At 34.4% G+C, this 15,051-nt stretch overlaps 3 protein-coding genes across 3 annotated transcripts; all 3 read right to left on the reverse strand.

The window, feature by feature from the left end:
• Window positions 1-2,961: 2,961 nt before the first annotated feature.
• On the reverse strand, window positions 2,962-3,789 carry LOC120204031 (cysteine-rich receptor-like protein kinase 14). The gene has a single exon (XM_039204133.1). It carries the CDS (start codon window positions 3,787-3,789, stop codon window positions 2,962-2,964), a length of 828 nt encoding a protein of 275 aa, XP_039060064.1.
• Window positions 3,790-6,805: 3,016 nt separating this feature from the next.
• Window positions 6,806-9,692, reverse strand: LOC120204235 (putative receptor-like protein kinase At4g00960). The gene is made up of 7 exons (XM_039204352.1): window positions 8,779-9,692; window positions 8,560-8,688; window positions 8,276-8,391; window positions 7,979-8,189; window positions 7,668-7,905; window positions 7,446-7,593; window positions 6,806-7,358 (listed from the first exon to the last, which is right to left on the reverse strand). Exons 1-7 carry the CDS (start codon window positions 9,617-9,619, stop codon window positions 7,026-7,028), a joined length of 2,016 nt encoding a protein of 671 aa, XP_039060283.1. The 5' UTR covers window positions 9,620-9,692; the 3' UTR covers window positions 6,806-7,025.
• Window positions 9,693-12,494: 2,802 nt separating this feature from the next.
• LOC120204032 (cysteine-rich receptor-like protein kinase 10) lies at window positions 12,495-13,564 on the reverse strand. The gene is made up of 3 exons (XM_039204134.1): window positions 13,325-13,564; window positions 12,876-13,019; window positions 12,495-12,794 (listed from the first exon to the last, which is right to left on the reverse strand). The coding sequence occupies exons 1-3, from the start codon at window positions 13,562-13,564 to the stop codon at window positions 12,495-12,497; spliced, it is 684 nt and encodes a 227-aa protein (XP_039060065.1).
• Window positions 13,565-15,051: the final 1,487 nt, after the last annotated feature.

A 15,051-nucleotide genomic window follows, 5' to 3' on the forward strand; every position in this document is an offset into this window, starting at 1 on the left:
ATCCTATTAGAATAACCTAGCTAAGTTATTACCAATATTTCAACCCGTGAATATCACTTGCTTATTCTTCGCGTTTAACCAAGATAGATTTATGTGCCAATGCTTTAGCGAAGCCCACACAAAATCGATCGAAGCCTTAATGAGGGTAAATATTGGACGGTTAAGTTAACTTAGATTATAAAGAGGGATTTACGTAATTATCTCATCATTGTTCGTTTTAATATTAGACCCTTATTGATCTCATCAATATTCATTCTTATTATATCATTTGATGCATTGCATACATAACAAATATAGCAATAAATAAGAGGCAATGGTTATAGCCAAAACAATGACTAAGGTGGCCCATCCCAAGCCAATGGGAGAACCAAAAAAACTCTAAAGCCTAAGACTGCGCTCTAGGTATCTTCTCGCCATTCTTCTGCTCCTTGTGAATCTTCATAGGATTACAATTTTAAAAGAAACTCGTTTTACATACGAGGGAGTAAAATGAGAAGAGAAATACAACAAAGATATAGAAAGGCAAGGCTCGCAGACCGTATTTCAAAATAAACCATTGTAAATTGAACAAGGGCTATAACCATGCATGTCAAACACCGTGCAAAACAAACATATCATATATATATACACGTTGTTACGCCTTTGTTAAAAAAACATTAATATGGGCCTTCAATTTGTATGAACAATGATATTAATCGTTATGGTTATCGATTCGAACAATGATATCATGCATATTTACCGAAATCGATAAAACTAGAATATGCATCTCATACATATCGCATCAACCAAGAATTTAAACCGAAATCGGATCGTACAAGTGGCTCTAATACCACTATTGGGACTGTCGGCGCACCCCAAGGCGCAGCGGAAACAAAACTCGACGGTCTCACCAGCGATCCAAATACGTAAAACCGAAATCGGGAGGAAATGATGTGAATACTTACAATGGGTTCCTTGAAAATCAGCAAAGACATCAACGAGAAGTGGTGATCACGAACGGTTCGAATCGAAAACCTCCACGAAAACACGTCTCGACCTCTACCCGATTGAGAGCAAAATTTTCTTTTTACCAAATTCTGTTTTGAGAAAATGACTGAAGTAAGTGAGGCTGCTAGACCTTACTTCCTTTTTATATCTCAATTACCCTAACATCTTAGGGGTTTTAAAGTTATTTCGAATTAATAAATAAAATATTATTTAATTAATTCAAATTAAATATAAATTAAAGGGTTATAATCTGAATTACAATCTTTAATGTTTATTTAATAACTTATTTAATTATTTCGAATTATATATATATATATATATATCAATTAAAAGAGTTGTAATCTAAATTACATTCTTTTAATGCTTAATTAATATATTCGGGATAATTAAAATCTTATGTATATCAAATATACATATTTTAACTCTAGATATATTTTAATAACATATAACAAATTGTACATCTTTGCTCATTTCAATCCTAGGGTGTGACCCTGTAGGTTCTTGTAACGTTAGTAGTAATTATTAGAACAATTATAATATTATATACAATGAGTGACATCTAGCAATATATTATTGTCACATAAGTTACAAGAAATTATGATTCGACATATCATCTTCGTGATTAACTCTTTTATGTATTACATCCTTTTGTCCTTTATATCTAGAATAGTCACAAGTCTTAGAATAGTCACACTTGTATAGCCCATTTATTGTTTCTTGATATCTAGAGTATACTATAATTAATGAATAATTTATGATATCACATATCAACTTATTCGAGCATGGCCATGCATTTCTAGTCTCACTCGATCAAGTGGCCTGTGATATATTTCCTATTATGTAGGAAGGACAAATCCTATCTTAACCATATACACCCCACTACATATATATCGAGATATATTCAATAACAGTTTTTATAGTGCAACCAGTTACAGAGCATGTTTAACTGTATCAAAACATACAACAATATATGTTGGGATGACATTGATCTCAAGTCTGAGGATCATACATATAGTTATCACCGTGAGCAATGTTATGACTGTTACATAATAATCCAAGACATATGCTCATGATGGGTCAATCCAATACATTGTTCTCTAACAATATAATCATGTATCAATTTTGACATCTCTATGTCAATGACAACTCCTTGTCATCAATCAATAACATGTCAGTCTTAAGCATATTATTATTGTCCATGCCCATAATAATACTTGACTATGGATCTTTTAATAATGTTATTATATGGACTTTATTATCTTTCAGTTTATGTTAAACATAGACATATAACTAAAAATAATATTGGCAATGCCTTTATTCAATAAAATCGGTAAATAAATGTATTATTACAATCATCATATGATTGGTCTTTGAGCACACTCTAACACCGCTCCGGTTAATAACCGTTCTAGTCGATGACTGTGAACAGTTAACTCTGTTGCTTCCACAGCAGGAAGTTAGCTTCATCAAGGATGATGTTAACCTTCTTGTTTGTGAAGGTCTTTCCAGCAGGAACCTCCATGATTGAGAGTTTAGTACAGCACGTACGAGAACCTCAGGAACGTCCGGCGAATGATACCATGTTAAGCAATGCAGTATTTGCAGTACATAAACTAACAGAATTGAATGAGAAAAGCATTCTCTATTAAATCAGCTCACTATTCTTCTTACTTACACTTACATTTATAACACACTTATAACAAACTCTAACAGCCTAACAACCCTAAAACTGATTCCTAACAGCTTCATGTGATGGTTAACCACATCTATCATCATTTCTCAGCTCACTTGCATGACATGCATGAGGACTCTAATTCACGTGCACGAGCATATCTCAACAACAACTATAATGACTAATGTTCGGGATGAAATGCCTCCCCCTTTTGTACCAGCAAGAACATTGTAAGTACCTTTAGACAACATTATAATGACTAATGCTCAGCATGCATCTTGCAGACAGGTACTTACCTTTTTTTATTTCGGAGTCCACTGACTGTGGCAGAGGACTAGAAGCTGGGGTGGAGGACTAGAAGGTGAGGGTGGAGGAGACAAAGACACCGTTGTAGAAGCATTGACTGTATAGAAGGGATACAAATCCCAGCGGAATAAACAATTAGGCCTCTCAACACCACCTCCTTGCTTCCTGTGGCAACAACTTACATAGGAATCTGCAGATTGCCTTAGGCAATAGTCACAATCCTGCTTCGATAAATCTGGAGTGCACTGCATTAGTGAATATATCTTCGGGAACACCGTAACATCTGCTTCCCCAGTTGCGTACTTGAGACTAGAAGAACCGTTGGAAGCCTTCCTCATCACATTTTTTATCAAACTCTCCCAAACCGTATCGAATTCGGTTAAGTTCGATGTGATGTTTCCCGTATTATATACTGCGCTAGAGGGTTCTAGCTCCAAGGTTCCGAGAAATGAGTGATCTGCATAGTGCACAACAGAGAAATCCCCTGTCCATGAATAGGCCTCTTTCTGGTTGGGACAATTTGCCATGAGCTCGTGGATTGTATCATTGACAAGGCTAAAACATCTCTCTGGAGTAGAGTCTCCTTTGCACATAGCAAGAGCGTAAACTTTGTCGGAGCCCTGGCCAATAGTGGTATTGAAGAATCCACCGTTTGCAGAGGCATTAGATGGGAGTGAATCGAGAAGAAGGTCCCGGTTATTGCCATACGTGCTGTTTGTGGTAAAATTACCAGTGTCATAGCATCTTGGGGCGGCGGCAACAAGGCCGATGCCGATAACCAGATAGGAGAGAATTGAAGAAACAGCTTTAAGTTTAACCCACATTTTGAAACTTCAAGCAAAACTGAATGGAAACTTACAGTCTTTAATTCATCGGTCTTACCTGCGACTATGTCTTGGCAATGGGACCAGTTTTCCACTATTCCTACTTTTGAATTTACTACGTGCCTTCAATACTCTAGGACCCATTTGCCATTTACTTGTACTCTTGGGCTAACTTGTACAGTTCCTACCCTTCTTATGGTTAAGAATTCGTGATTTGATTTTTCTTGTAAACCATATACGTCATTGTAAAATATGAAAAATATTCTTTATGATTTTAAAATTGAAAAAATTAATCTACATAAATATCAGATTTTTTATTTTATTTAAAATTAAACTATTAAAACCCAAAAATAAATTTCATACAAGTTTAAACTATATTAATAATAAAGTATTTAAATATATGATTTTATCAAATTATAATTAATTAAATTTATTACGTTAAGTTACAAGTAAGTCACGAAATTTGTTTGTGAAACTTTTTTTTTTGTCTTTATGGTATATTTTTGTCTAATTGATCGTTGTTTTAGTTTATTTTTTTCAGAGTTGAATTTGACATTGTTATAACTGATCAAGATGATGCATATTTGTTATTATGCTGATTTTATTGTTCATCGGATTGGATTTGGATATACTATTTGTATTCGTGGATGGTTGTTCACGTTACTCGACCCTGATTTGTTTATGACACATTTTTCTTCAATGTCAGTGTTGCTATAACACCCCAAAATTTAATTAAAAGAAAGTTGAGGACTAAATTGCAAATTTTTAAAAGTTTGTAGCTCGATTTTGGAACATGTGGGAAGTTTAGGGACTTAACCTTGAATTATCACATTTATTTTGGTCAATGAAAAAATAAAAATAAGAGAAAACCCCCCGTGTGTTGGAAAACCAAGCCCCCCGAAAACCCAAACCCCAAACCAAACGGCCCCACCATCGCCCCTCTGGTCAGCCACTTCCAGTCGGCAGTCGAGTGCATCGCCGTCACCATCGGACTCAATAACGACTGGTGATCTAACCCCGACCCTTAGATCATCCGTTTAGGCCGTCGTTCATCGCGTGGAGAGAGAGATCATTCGACAACCCTCCTCGTCGCTCTCTGCTTCGCCCGGTGGTTCAGGTCACCGCCACCTTCATTCGAAGCGCCAGACCACCGCGTCCAAAAGACTCTGTCAATTTGTTAAAAGGAGCCATTGTTTGACGTGGAGAAGCCAAATAAGCTTTGTCGAAACCCTCTCCGCCTTCGCACGATTTTGCTTCGATTCCGGTCGCCTCGACCATCGTCTCGCCTCATCGTCTGCACCATTGGACTCACCGTTGTCATCCGCCCAAACCCAACAGGTGGGTTACCTTGTTGTCACTGGTTTCATCCGTCTGCCGTCGGTGAGCTTTCCGAACCCATTTTAATCTATTTAATCGAGTTATTGGTTGATTGTTAGATTTAATTTTGGTTTGAAATGATGTATTGAAATTTTTAAATTTTCATATAATTTAAGTATTTTTTTTATTTTTTTGTTGATAATTTATTTATGTAATATATATAATTTAATAATTCATTTCAACCATTAATAATTTACAAATTCACTCATAAATAAAATCTTACATCCATCTCTCTCATCAACTTTTTCTTACGCAAACTTTTCAACCGATTTGCCGTACTCAATGTATTGAGCTGATTAATAGAGCTTATTGTTTTAGGACTCCAGCCATACCTTAATTATGCAAACCATACAAGTAATAAATTAATAATGATCATTTGCATTGAAACAAATTTAATGATAGAATATGAAGCGGTTTAAATGATGAAAATAAGTTTTATTTTTTAAAAATATTTAATTCGAATAATTACATCTACATAATATACATATATTATCTATAACTGTTAAGTTATAAGGATTTTACAAGAAATCCGGTTACAATGGTAATGTAATAGGTTGCACCTTATTTTTATTTAACCGATTAAGTGCTTTAACCGTTTATATGACAATGACCTATTATAAATCCGATTGTAAGAGTAACGTGATAGATTGTGCCACGTATTTTTTTTCAAACCGTCACTCATATTTCCCGCCTATATAGTTCATTTTTATTTCCGACGCTGGTAACAAGCGTTACCTGAAACAAAAGGAGCGCGACCTTGAAGCATTTGTAAAATTTGTTATTAAAAATTTCGGTTGATGAATCCTATGGAAACCACATGAAACAATAGCCTAATTCAATGGAAGTGGTGAATGTTTCGAAATGTCAATGGTGGATGGTGTGCATCGATGAATCGAGTCCATTCGAAGTCGAGAAATCAACATGCAAGTAGTAGCAGATCTAGAAATTAAAAAAAAGTCTAAACATTTAGTATTCTTTTCTTAAAATTAACGGGTATACAATTTCTTTTATTATTTTTCATTTTCTTTAACGCATTAGACTAAACTTAATCATTTTCAAAATATCGTGATACACTTGACCCTTCAGTTGACCCTTAAGGGGCTTAATGCATCTGCCCGCCATGCAAATATTCTTTAAATTGGTTCCTCATGTTGATTTGTGCAACAGGAAAAGGACTTGTAGGCTTAATCCATGAATAACTAAGCCATATCTGAACTTACTTGGTTGAATCACCGTTCTCAATCCAAGTTGAAGCAAACTCAGCAACGAAGAGATTTGAAGAGATGATAATGTTATTCAATAAGTTTAATTGAAGAAAAGAAAGAATCAAATTTAATAATATTTTATTGGAAAAACCACCAAATGACGGTGAAAAGAGCAAACAATGTCCAGTTCTTTAGAGTTATTTTAACGTGTCACGTATAAAATTTTTTGTTAATGGCAGTAACTCAAATGAAAAAATTTCAATTTCAATAACCAAAATGAAAATGACCCAAAGTTTGCTGACTGTTATTAGAGTTTACCCTAGAAAAGTCTAAAAGACAGCCACAGCATTAACCAAAATATCAGCTTACCAAATTCAACACCAAAAAACACGCACAATATGCTGCACCGATCACCGCACCTAACCACGCTCCAATCATCATAACTATTGAAACAAGGATTCACCATCAATTACGATCGAATTTCTATTTGGGTACAAAGACGCGAATAAAAGCTGTAGCTTCAGAAATGGGGTTGAATCAGTCAACAAGGAGGTTCCAGTGCTCAAATCATCATGTATTTGTTACTGAATTTCTAGACAATCATACAGAAAAAAAAAGTACAGAAGATGTGCAATGCAAGTACTTATTCGAACTTCATCGAGGATCTAGTTCCGAAATAGAAGCCTCATTGACAGAGTCTTGGATGGCTTTTCTTTCAGATTGATTAGATAATGACAATGAATCGGACATCGTTGCTGTCTCCGTGTTGGTATTCATACAAAATGTAGGTCTCGATGGAACCGGAAGAGACATGGAATAGCTACTAAGCATGAGAACCACCGAGGCCATGGTTGGTCTATAAGCAATGTTTTCTTGAACACAAAGCAACCCGAGATGGATGCATCTCATTATTTCGCTTCTCGATCCATCCCTCAGAATCGGATCAACAAATTCCAAAGCAGTCCCTTCATTCCAATTTCTCCATGCCTGCAAATGTTCGACGTTATGAACTTACATTGTCTTTTAGCAACATCTATTCCATTATCTACCGTAACCAGAGTATGGAGATCTTACATGGGTAAGCAGAGAGTCTCCTACTTGGTTGGTCAAGCTGTTGATTTTGTTCCCACTAATGATTTCTAAAACCAACACTCCAAAGGCATAAACATCAGATTTAACTGAATATTGACCATGCCATGCATACTCTGGAGCCATGTATCCGCTGCATATGCATATACATTTTAATGAATAAATGTAACAAACAACATATAAAATCTCATCATTCATGATACTTACTAGGTCCCGACGATTTTGCTTGTATCGGCTTGAGTTTGATCAACCACAAACAATTTAGCCATTCCGAAATCCGAGATCTTAGGATTCATTTGTTCATCCAACAATATGTTGGCTGCTTTTAAGTCACGATGGATAATCCGGTATTGAGAATCTTCGTGAAGATAAACAAGTCCCTTGGCTGTTCCCTCTATAATTTTGTACCTCTTGTCCCAGTTTAGTAGTAATCGTTTTACTGGATCTGCAAAATTTGTAAAATTATAGGACTAAAATGCATATTCAATAGGTGTATTGTAGAAGGATTGAAACGGTACCGAATATAAAGTTGTCAAGGCTTGAATTGGGAAGAAACTCATAGATTAGAACCCTTTCTTTTTGTTCGAAGCTAAAACCAAGAAGCTTAACCAGATTCCTGTGTTGAAGCTTCGCCAATAGCATGACTTCGTTCTTGAATTCTCGTGTTCCTTGTCCCGAATTTTCGGACAGCCTCTTTATAGCTACCTCTCGTCCATCTTCAAGCTTACCCTGATAGAGGATTCACTGTCATATTCATTCTGTCTTTTTTCTTCTTTGAGATGATGGAAATTTTCATACAGAAAGTCTTAAATTACCTTGTAAACAGGACCGAATCCACCTCGTCCAAGCATGTTTGCCTCGGAGAAGTTTTCTGTTGCAACTCTCACTACATTAAAGTCAATTTGCAAAGATTCAACGTGCGTCTTGCTATCTGCAGGTTAACAAAGAATCATTCAAGTTACATAACTTGTAACAAATGGAAAGGAGAGTAAAACTAAACACACCATCCTTAAACATTGCAAAGGATTGATTATTAGTGAATTATCTTCTGTTATTAGACTATAACAGGAAAACAAAAGAAAATCAAAGGCTAACTTACTTTGATCATCCTGTTTCTTTTTCTTGATCCTCTTGGGGAGAACAACTCCAAGTATGACAAGCACCGCCATGAAGATGACACTTAGAACGACTATAACGATTAGTGTTCGGGATGAAATGCCTCCCCCTTCTGTACAGGCAACAACTTTTGTAAGTACCTTTAGACAAGACACCTATTTTATTCCTGAAATCAGCATGCATCTTGCAGACCGGTACTTACCTTTTCTGATTTCGGAGTCCACTGAATTTGGCGGAGGACTAGCAGCTGGGGGTGGAGGACTAGAAGGTGAGGGTGGAGGAGACAAAGACGCCGTTGTAGAAGCATTGGCTGTATAGAAGGGATACATTTCCCACCGGAAATAACAGTTAGGCCTCTGAACAACACCTCCTTGCTTCCCATGGCAACAGCTTTCATAGCGACTTGCAGATTGCCTTAGGCAGGAGTCACAACGCTGCTCCGATAAATCCGGAGTGCACTGCACTAGTGAATATATCCTTTGGAATGCTCCAAGTTCCGCTTCACCAGTTGCATACTTGAGACTAGAAGAACCGTTGGAAGCCTTCCTCACCACACTGTTTATCAAACTCTCCCAAACCGTATCGAATTCGGTTAAGTTCGATGTGACGTTTCCCGTATTATAAACTGCCACAGAGGGTTCTAGCTCCAAGGTTCCGAAAAATGAGTGATCTGCATAGTGCACAACAGAGAAATCACCTGTCCATGAATAGGCCTCTTTCTGGTTGGGACAAGTGTCCATGAGCTCGTGGATTGTATCATTGACAAGGCTAAAACATTTCTCTGGAGTAGAGTCTCCTTTGCACATAGCAAGAGCGTAAACTTTGTCGGAGCCCTGGCCAATAGTGGCGGTAATGAATCCACCGTTTGCAGAGGCATTACGAGGGAGTGAATCGAGAAGAAGGTCCCGGTTTCTTCCATACGTGCTGTTTGTGGTAAAATTACCAGTGTCGTAGCATCTTGGGGCAACGCCAACAAGGCTGATGCTGATAATCAGATGGGAGAGAATTGAAGAAAGTGAAACAGCTTGAAGCTTAACCCACATTTTGAGATTATAGTTTGAAGGAAGCAAAAAAAAAAAAGAGTTGAAGAGATGGTTTTCTTGGCAAAGATGAGAGTTGTTTGCTTGGCTGAAGTCAACTTCATGCCAACTCCAGTTTATAAAATTTTGATAAGATAAAAATATATTTTCAATAAAAAAATTAAAATATATAATAATTTTAAATTTTTAAAAAAACGATTGCGTTCATCTGTCCTCTCCTCTCGGTCTATCCTCAGCTGGAGTTGAAGCCAAACTGAATGGAAACTTCAAGTCTTTCATTCATCGGTCTTGAATGGATACTTAAAAGTCTTTCATTCATCGGTCTTACCTGCGACTATGTCTTGGCAATGGGACCAATTTTCCTACTTTTGAATTTACTACGTGCCTCATACTCTAGAACCCATTTGCCATTCACTTGTACTCTTGGGCTAACTAGTACAGTTCCTACCCTTCTTATGGTTAGGAATTCATAATTTGATTTTTCTTGTAAACCATACATCATTGTAGAATATGAAAAATATTCTTTCTAATTTTAAAATTGAAAAAAATTAATCTACATAAGTATCAGATTTTTTATTATTTAAAATTAAACTATTAAAATCTAAAAATAAATTCCATACAATTTTAAACTATATTAATAATAACGTATTTAAATATATAATTTTATTAAATTATAATGAATAAAATTTAATATGTTAAGTTACAATTAAGTTATCAAATTTGTTTGACACTTTTTTTTTTGTCTTTATGGCATATTTTTGGTTAATTGATTTTTGTTTTAATTTATTTTTTATGGTTGGATTTAACATCGTCATGACTAATCAAGATGATGTTTATTTGTTGTCATGATGATCTTTCTTGTTTTGGACCATCGGATTGGATTTGGATACGTTATTTGCGTTCGTTGATAGTTTTTTCACGTCACTCGACTTTGATTTATGGTTTGTCAGTTGTCTTTTAGTAATTTGATTCATTTTGTGGTTCATTTATCGATGCAGTCAGATATGTTCATATTTATCTTTTGTTCGAGTTTTTTAGTTAGATTTTTAACCTTTTCCTTCTATGATATTGTGTGATCTTAATGACTAATTTTTGTATTAATGGTGATAAGAAAATATCTTAATTATGTGTTTAGTTTACGTTTATGATTGTAAACATTCTTTATAATTATGAATATTTCTTCTTTTTTAATAAAACTAGGAGTTATATAAAAAAATAATCAAATTCTAAATTTTTAGATTATTCTTTTAAAAAATTTATCCAGTAAACAAAAAAAATTAGTGTAAAGTACACTAAAGGTCACTATACTATTGAAATGATTATTTAGGCCATTAAACTTTCAAAACTTACAAAATAATTATTAAATTTATCTAATAGTTAAAATGGTTATTATATTTTATCAAATTGTTATAAAATGATCATTAAATTTTATCAAATTATTAAAAATGAAAATTGAATATATCAAACTTTTTATAAATGTTATAACATTGCAGTGATCATTTTGTAATAATTCAATAAACTTAATGATTATTTTATAACTTTTGAAAGTCTGGTAAACAAAAATAATCATTTGGACAAAGTTTAATGACCTTTGATGTATTTTATCTAGTAATATTTTTAAAAGTTTAATTTATTTAATGATGATTTCATAAAGTTGCCGCGATGGTCTCTTAAAAATTGTAAATTTTCAAATAATTTAAGTATTTTTTTATTTTTTATTTTTTATTGATAATTTATTTCTGTAATCTCTAAAATTTTATAATTTCTACCATTAATAATTTATAAATTCACTAGTAAATAAAATCTTACATTCGTCCCTCTCAGTGACTTTTCTTACGCAAACATTTCAACCGATTTTCCGTACTCAATGTATTGAGCTGATTAATAGAGCTTATTGTTTTAGGACTCCAGCCCTACCTTAATTATGCAAACCATACAAGTAATAAATTAATAATGATCATTTGCATTGAAACAAATTTAATGATAGAATGAACAACGGTTTCAATGATGAAAAGAAGTATTATTTTTTTAATATATTTAATTCGAATAATTACATCTACATGATATACATATATTATCCATAACTAAAAAAAATATTCTAAATAAATACTATTTTATGATCACTCAAGATAATCAATTTCCATGTTTCTTTCTTTAAGAGGATGAAGTGGACAGTTAAAGAGACACGCCAAGGAACTTGTCTTTATGATTTGTCCAACATAAAGTCTGCTTAACCGACCAAACACGGTTTTGCTGTTGTGTCTTCAACATTGGAATGCTTTTTCCATCGTTCCCGCTTTCTTCGAAGTTTGTTTGGTCTGTTCAATATTTGACCACGCCTTTAGGGTAAACTATGTTCAAATGGTCATTGAACTATTATTTATTTTCTGTTTTGATCATCAAACTACATTTTTCTGCAAATTTGATCAATAATGTTAAGTTTTTTTTACTTTGTTCGCTGTTCGTTAAACAAATAATGAAGATGATTATTTATAATTAAAATGAGGATCAAATTGATGGATTATTTATATATTCAAGTTCATTTACTGTTTTTTTCTCAAAACATGATAGAATTGATAAAAATATATAAATTTTAGGGACTGATATTATTATTATATCATATCACATAATGATCTCCGTTATTTGTTTATCCGTGGCCACAATAAAAAAATATAATGTTAGTGATCAAACTTGTAGAAAAAAATAATAATTTAGTGATTCACTGTGTAATTTACCCATTTTATATACTATTTGCCATTAATTAACATATATGCCACTGTTTTGTTCAAACGTTGATGTACATTTCAGTAAGGTCCATTCAGCCAAAATGAAAAACTCAACAATTTTTCAGGAACAATCATATACTTGAAATAATCGATCACCGAGGTGACATATTTGAAATCGTAACCTCATTAACAGAACAGATTCTATCACTTGCATTGGGTTGAATTTGTTCTGCAACAATACGTCTAACACAAAATGCAGGCTCTGCTGGTAGAGGCAGCGTTATGGTGTCCTTTCCCAACATGGCAACCACGGTTGGTCCGTCTACCGGATCAGCTTGCACGCACAATAGGCCGATTTGAATGCATTTAAGCACCTCAGTCGGCACACTCGACTTGAGAAGATGCTCTTCTATTAGCTCCATTGCTTCACCTTTCGACCATAGTTTCCATGCCTACAATCATCACTTAGAATTAGCCTCTTGTATATAATATCAGATTAATCTATTCATTGAAGATCGGATGAGAGAACATACAAAAATCAAGAGGCTTTCACCACGTTCCAATAAATGAAACCCGTTATTCCTTTTACCAGTTATAATCTCCAGCAAAAGAACTCCGAAACTGAAAACATCAGACCTGACAGAAAACTGCCCTTCCATAGCATACTCGGGCAGTTCCTATGGATGATTCCAAGGCGAGAATCTTCGTGCAGATACATGATACCTCTGGCAGTTCCTCTAATGATGTTGAATCGTTTCTGCCAAGTCAGTTGTGCAGCTAAACTCGAATATGATAAATCTCGAAAAAGAGAAAAAAATGGACTAAGCAAACATTGAAATTTGTTATGTTTATGAATGAGATAATGTTGGTATCGAAAGGTTGAAGAATCAAACTGAATAGAAACACGTCAAGGCTTGTTGGGCGTGAATTCATATATAAGCAACTCTTCGTTTTCCTGTAAGCAACATCCCAAGAGCCGCACAAGATTTCTATGTTGTAATCTGGCAATTAACATAACTTCATTCTTGAACTCAAGCAGCCCTTGACTCGAAGTTTTCGACAGCCTTTTAACTGCAATTTCATTACCATCTGCTAGAGTGCACTGGAAATTAACATTGTAACATGAGCCTATAGCTTCACCAACAATCCTGTTCCTATGAAAACCCAGTGTGGCTGACTTGATCTCTGCAAGTGACCATCTTGTTGGGACATTTTTCGTCATTTCAGCTATAGCTTCTTCTCTGAGGAGAGTTCACATTCTCCTGAAGTACGATTCCAAATTTATCTAAATTAACTGTAAGTTGTTTCATCTTGATCTTTAGTAAGTATAATATGTTTTAATTTGGTTTGTATGGACACGTGTAGTGCAACTCTGTTACGGGTTATAAGGCTTTAACTGTTTATATTATAATAAATATGGTTTCGATGGTAACGTAACATGTTGTACTGCGCCTTGAATCTTTTAATGTATTTAATAAATAATTAAATTGCAACCTAAAATATGAACTGTAACCTATCAATAAAATATAGGTAATAGGCTTTCTACTCGGGTAAGACTTTTGAGGATGGGATTAAGCATTAACAGTGATTAGTGTGTGCTTTGTGGTGCTGAGGCTGAGACTAGGGATCACTAGTTATTTGATTGTGGTTTTGCGAGGGAGTTGTGGGGTGATATCCTTACTTTGTGTGGTGTAACTCGTAGGGTTAACTATTGGGATAGGGAGTTGGCATGGGCTGTTCACTGTTTTAAAGGGAAATCTCTCCTTGTGAGGGTGTTTAAGCTTGCTTGAGCTGGTCATTTGTATGGCATTTGGAAGGAGAGAAATAGTAGGTTTTTTGGGGGCAAAGCTAGACTGGTGGGTGATGTGTTGAAGGACATCAAAGAAACTATTCAATAAAAAATGGGGTATTTCTTAAGGTTGGGGGTCACTTGTAATGGTTGTTTCTTTTGATGTTTGTACTAGCAGGAGTTAAATTGTTGTTTACGTAGCAGGTTTCTTGTTTTTCTTGGGTAATGAAATGGAATTATCTAAAAAAAATATTGATAATAGAATTACAAGATATTACCTATAAATAAAAAATTTCAATAATTAGAATGGTTATAGCAGTTATTAACTGTAACCTAACCGTTAATTTATTATTTATTTTTAGAATAATAAATCTATCACCCCCATAAATATTGAATTAAAAATTTTAAAAAAACATATTCGTCTAACACTCTTCTTCCTCATTACGATGAAACAGATGACCGAAACTGACATTATTACGACGACAAAAGCCACTAAAGACCCTAATAGAATCCACATATTCCCAATCTTTAGTCTGATTTTATGAGGATCATTAATGGTTGATGAATCCTATGGAAAACACATGAAACAATAGCCTAATTCAATGGAAGTGGTGAATATTTTGAAATGTCAATGGTCAATGTTGTGCATCGATGAATCAAGTCCATTCGAAGTCGAGAATTCAACATGCAAACATGGTGGATCCAGAAATTAAAAAAAAATGTCTAAAAATTTAGTATTCTTTTCTTAAAAATTTAGAATTTTTCATTTTCTTTAACGCATTAGGCTAAATCATTTTCAAATTATCGGGATACACTTGACCCTTAAGTGGCTTAATGCATCTGGCCCCATGCAAATATTCTTTAAATTGGTTCCTCAGGTTGATTCGTGCAACAGGAAAAGGACTTGTAGGCTTAATCCA

The sequence above is a fragment of the Hibiscus syriacus genome, unplaced genomic scaffold, assembly GCF_006381635.1.
Source record: "Hibiscus syriacus cultivar Baekdansim isolate YM2019G1 unplaced genomic scaffold, ASM638163v2 tig00010533_pilon, whole genome shotgun sequence".
Lineage (NCBI taxonomy): Eukaryota > Viridiplantae > Streptophyta > Magnoliopsida > Malvales > Malvaceae > Hibiscus > Hibiscus syriacus.

Coding starts and splice junctions, on each gene's coding strand:
- LOC120204235 (XM_039204352.1), bottom strand. CDS start 9,619: ATGTGGGTTAAGCTTCAAGCTGTTTCACTTTCTTCAATTCTCTCCCAT. Junction 8,190..8,275: donor GATTCGGTCCTGTTTACAAG/GTAATTTAAGAC, acceptor ATCCTCTATCAG/GGTAAGCTTGAAGATGGACG. Junction 7,594..7,667: donor AGCAAAATCGTCGGGACCTA/GTAAGTATCATG, acceptor ATGCATATGCAG/CGGATACATGGCTCCAGAGT.
- LOC120204031 (XM_039204133.1), bottom strand. CDS start 3,789: ATGTGGGTTAAACTTAAAGCTGTTTCTTCAATTCTCTCCTATCTGGTT.
- LOC120204032 (XM_039204134.1), bottom strand. CDS start 13,564: ATGACGAAAAATGTCCCAACAAGATGGTCACTTGCAGAGATCAAGTCA. Junction 13,020..13,324: donor GATTACAACATAGAAATCTT/GTGCGGCTCTTG, acceptor AATCATCCATAG/GAACTGCCCGAGTATGCTAT. Junction 12,795..12,875: donor GTGAAAGCCTCTTGATTTTT/GTATGTTCTCTC, acceptor TGATGATTGTAG/GCATGGAAACTATGGTCGAA.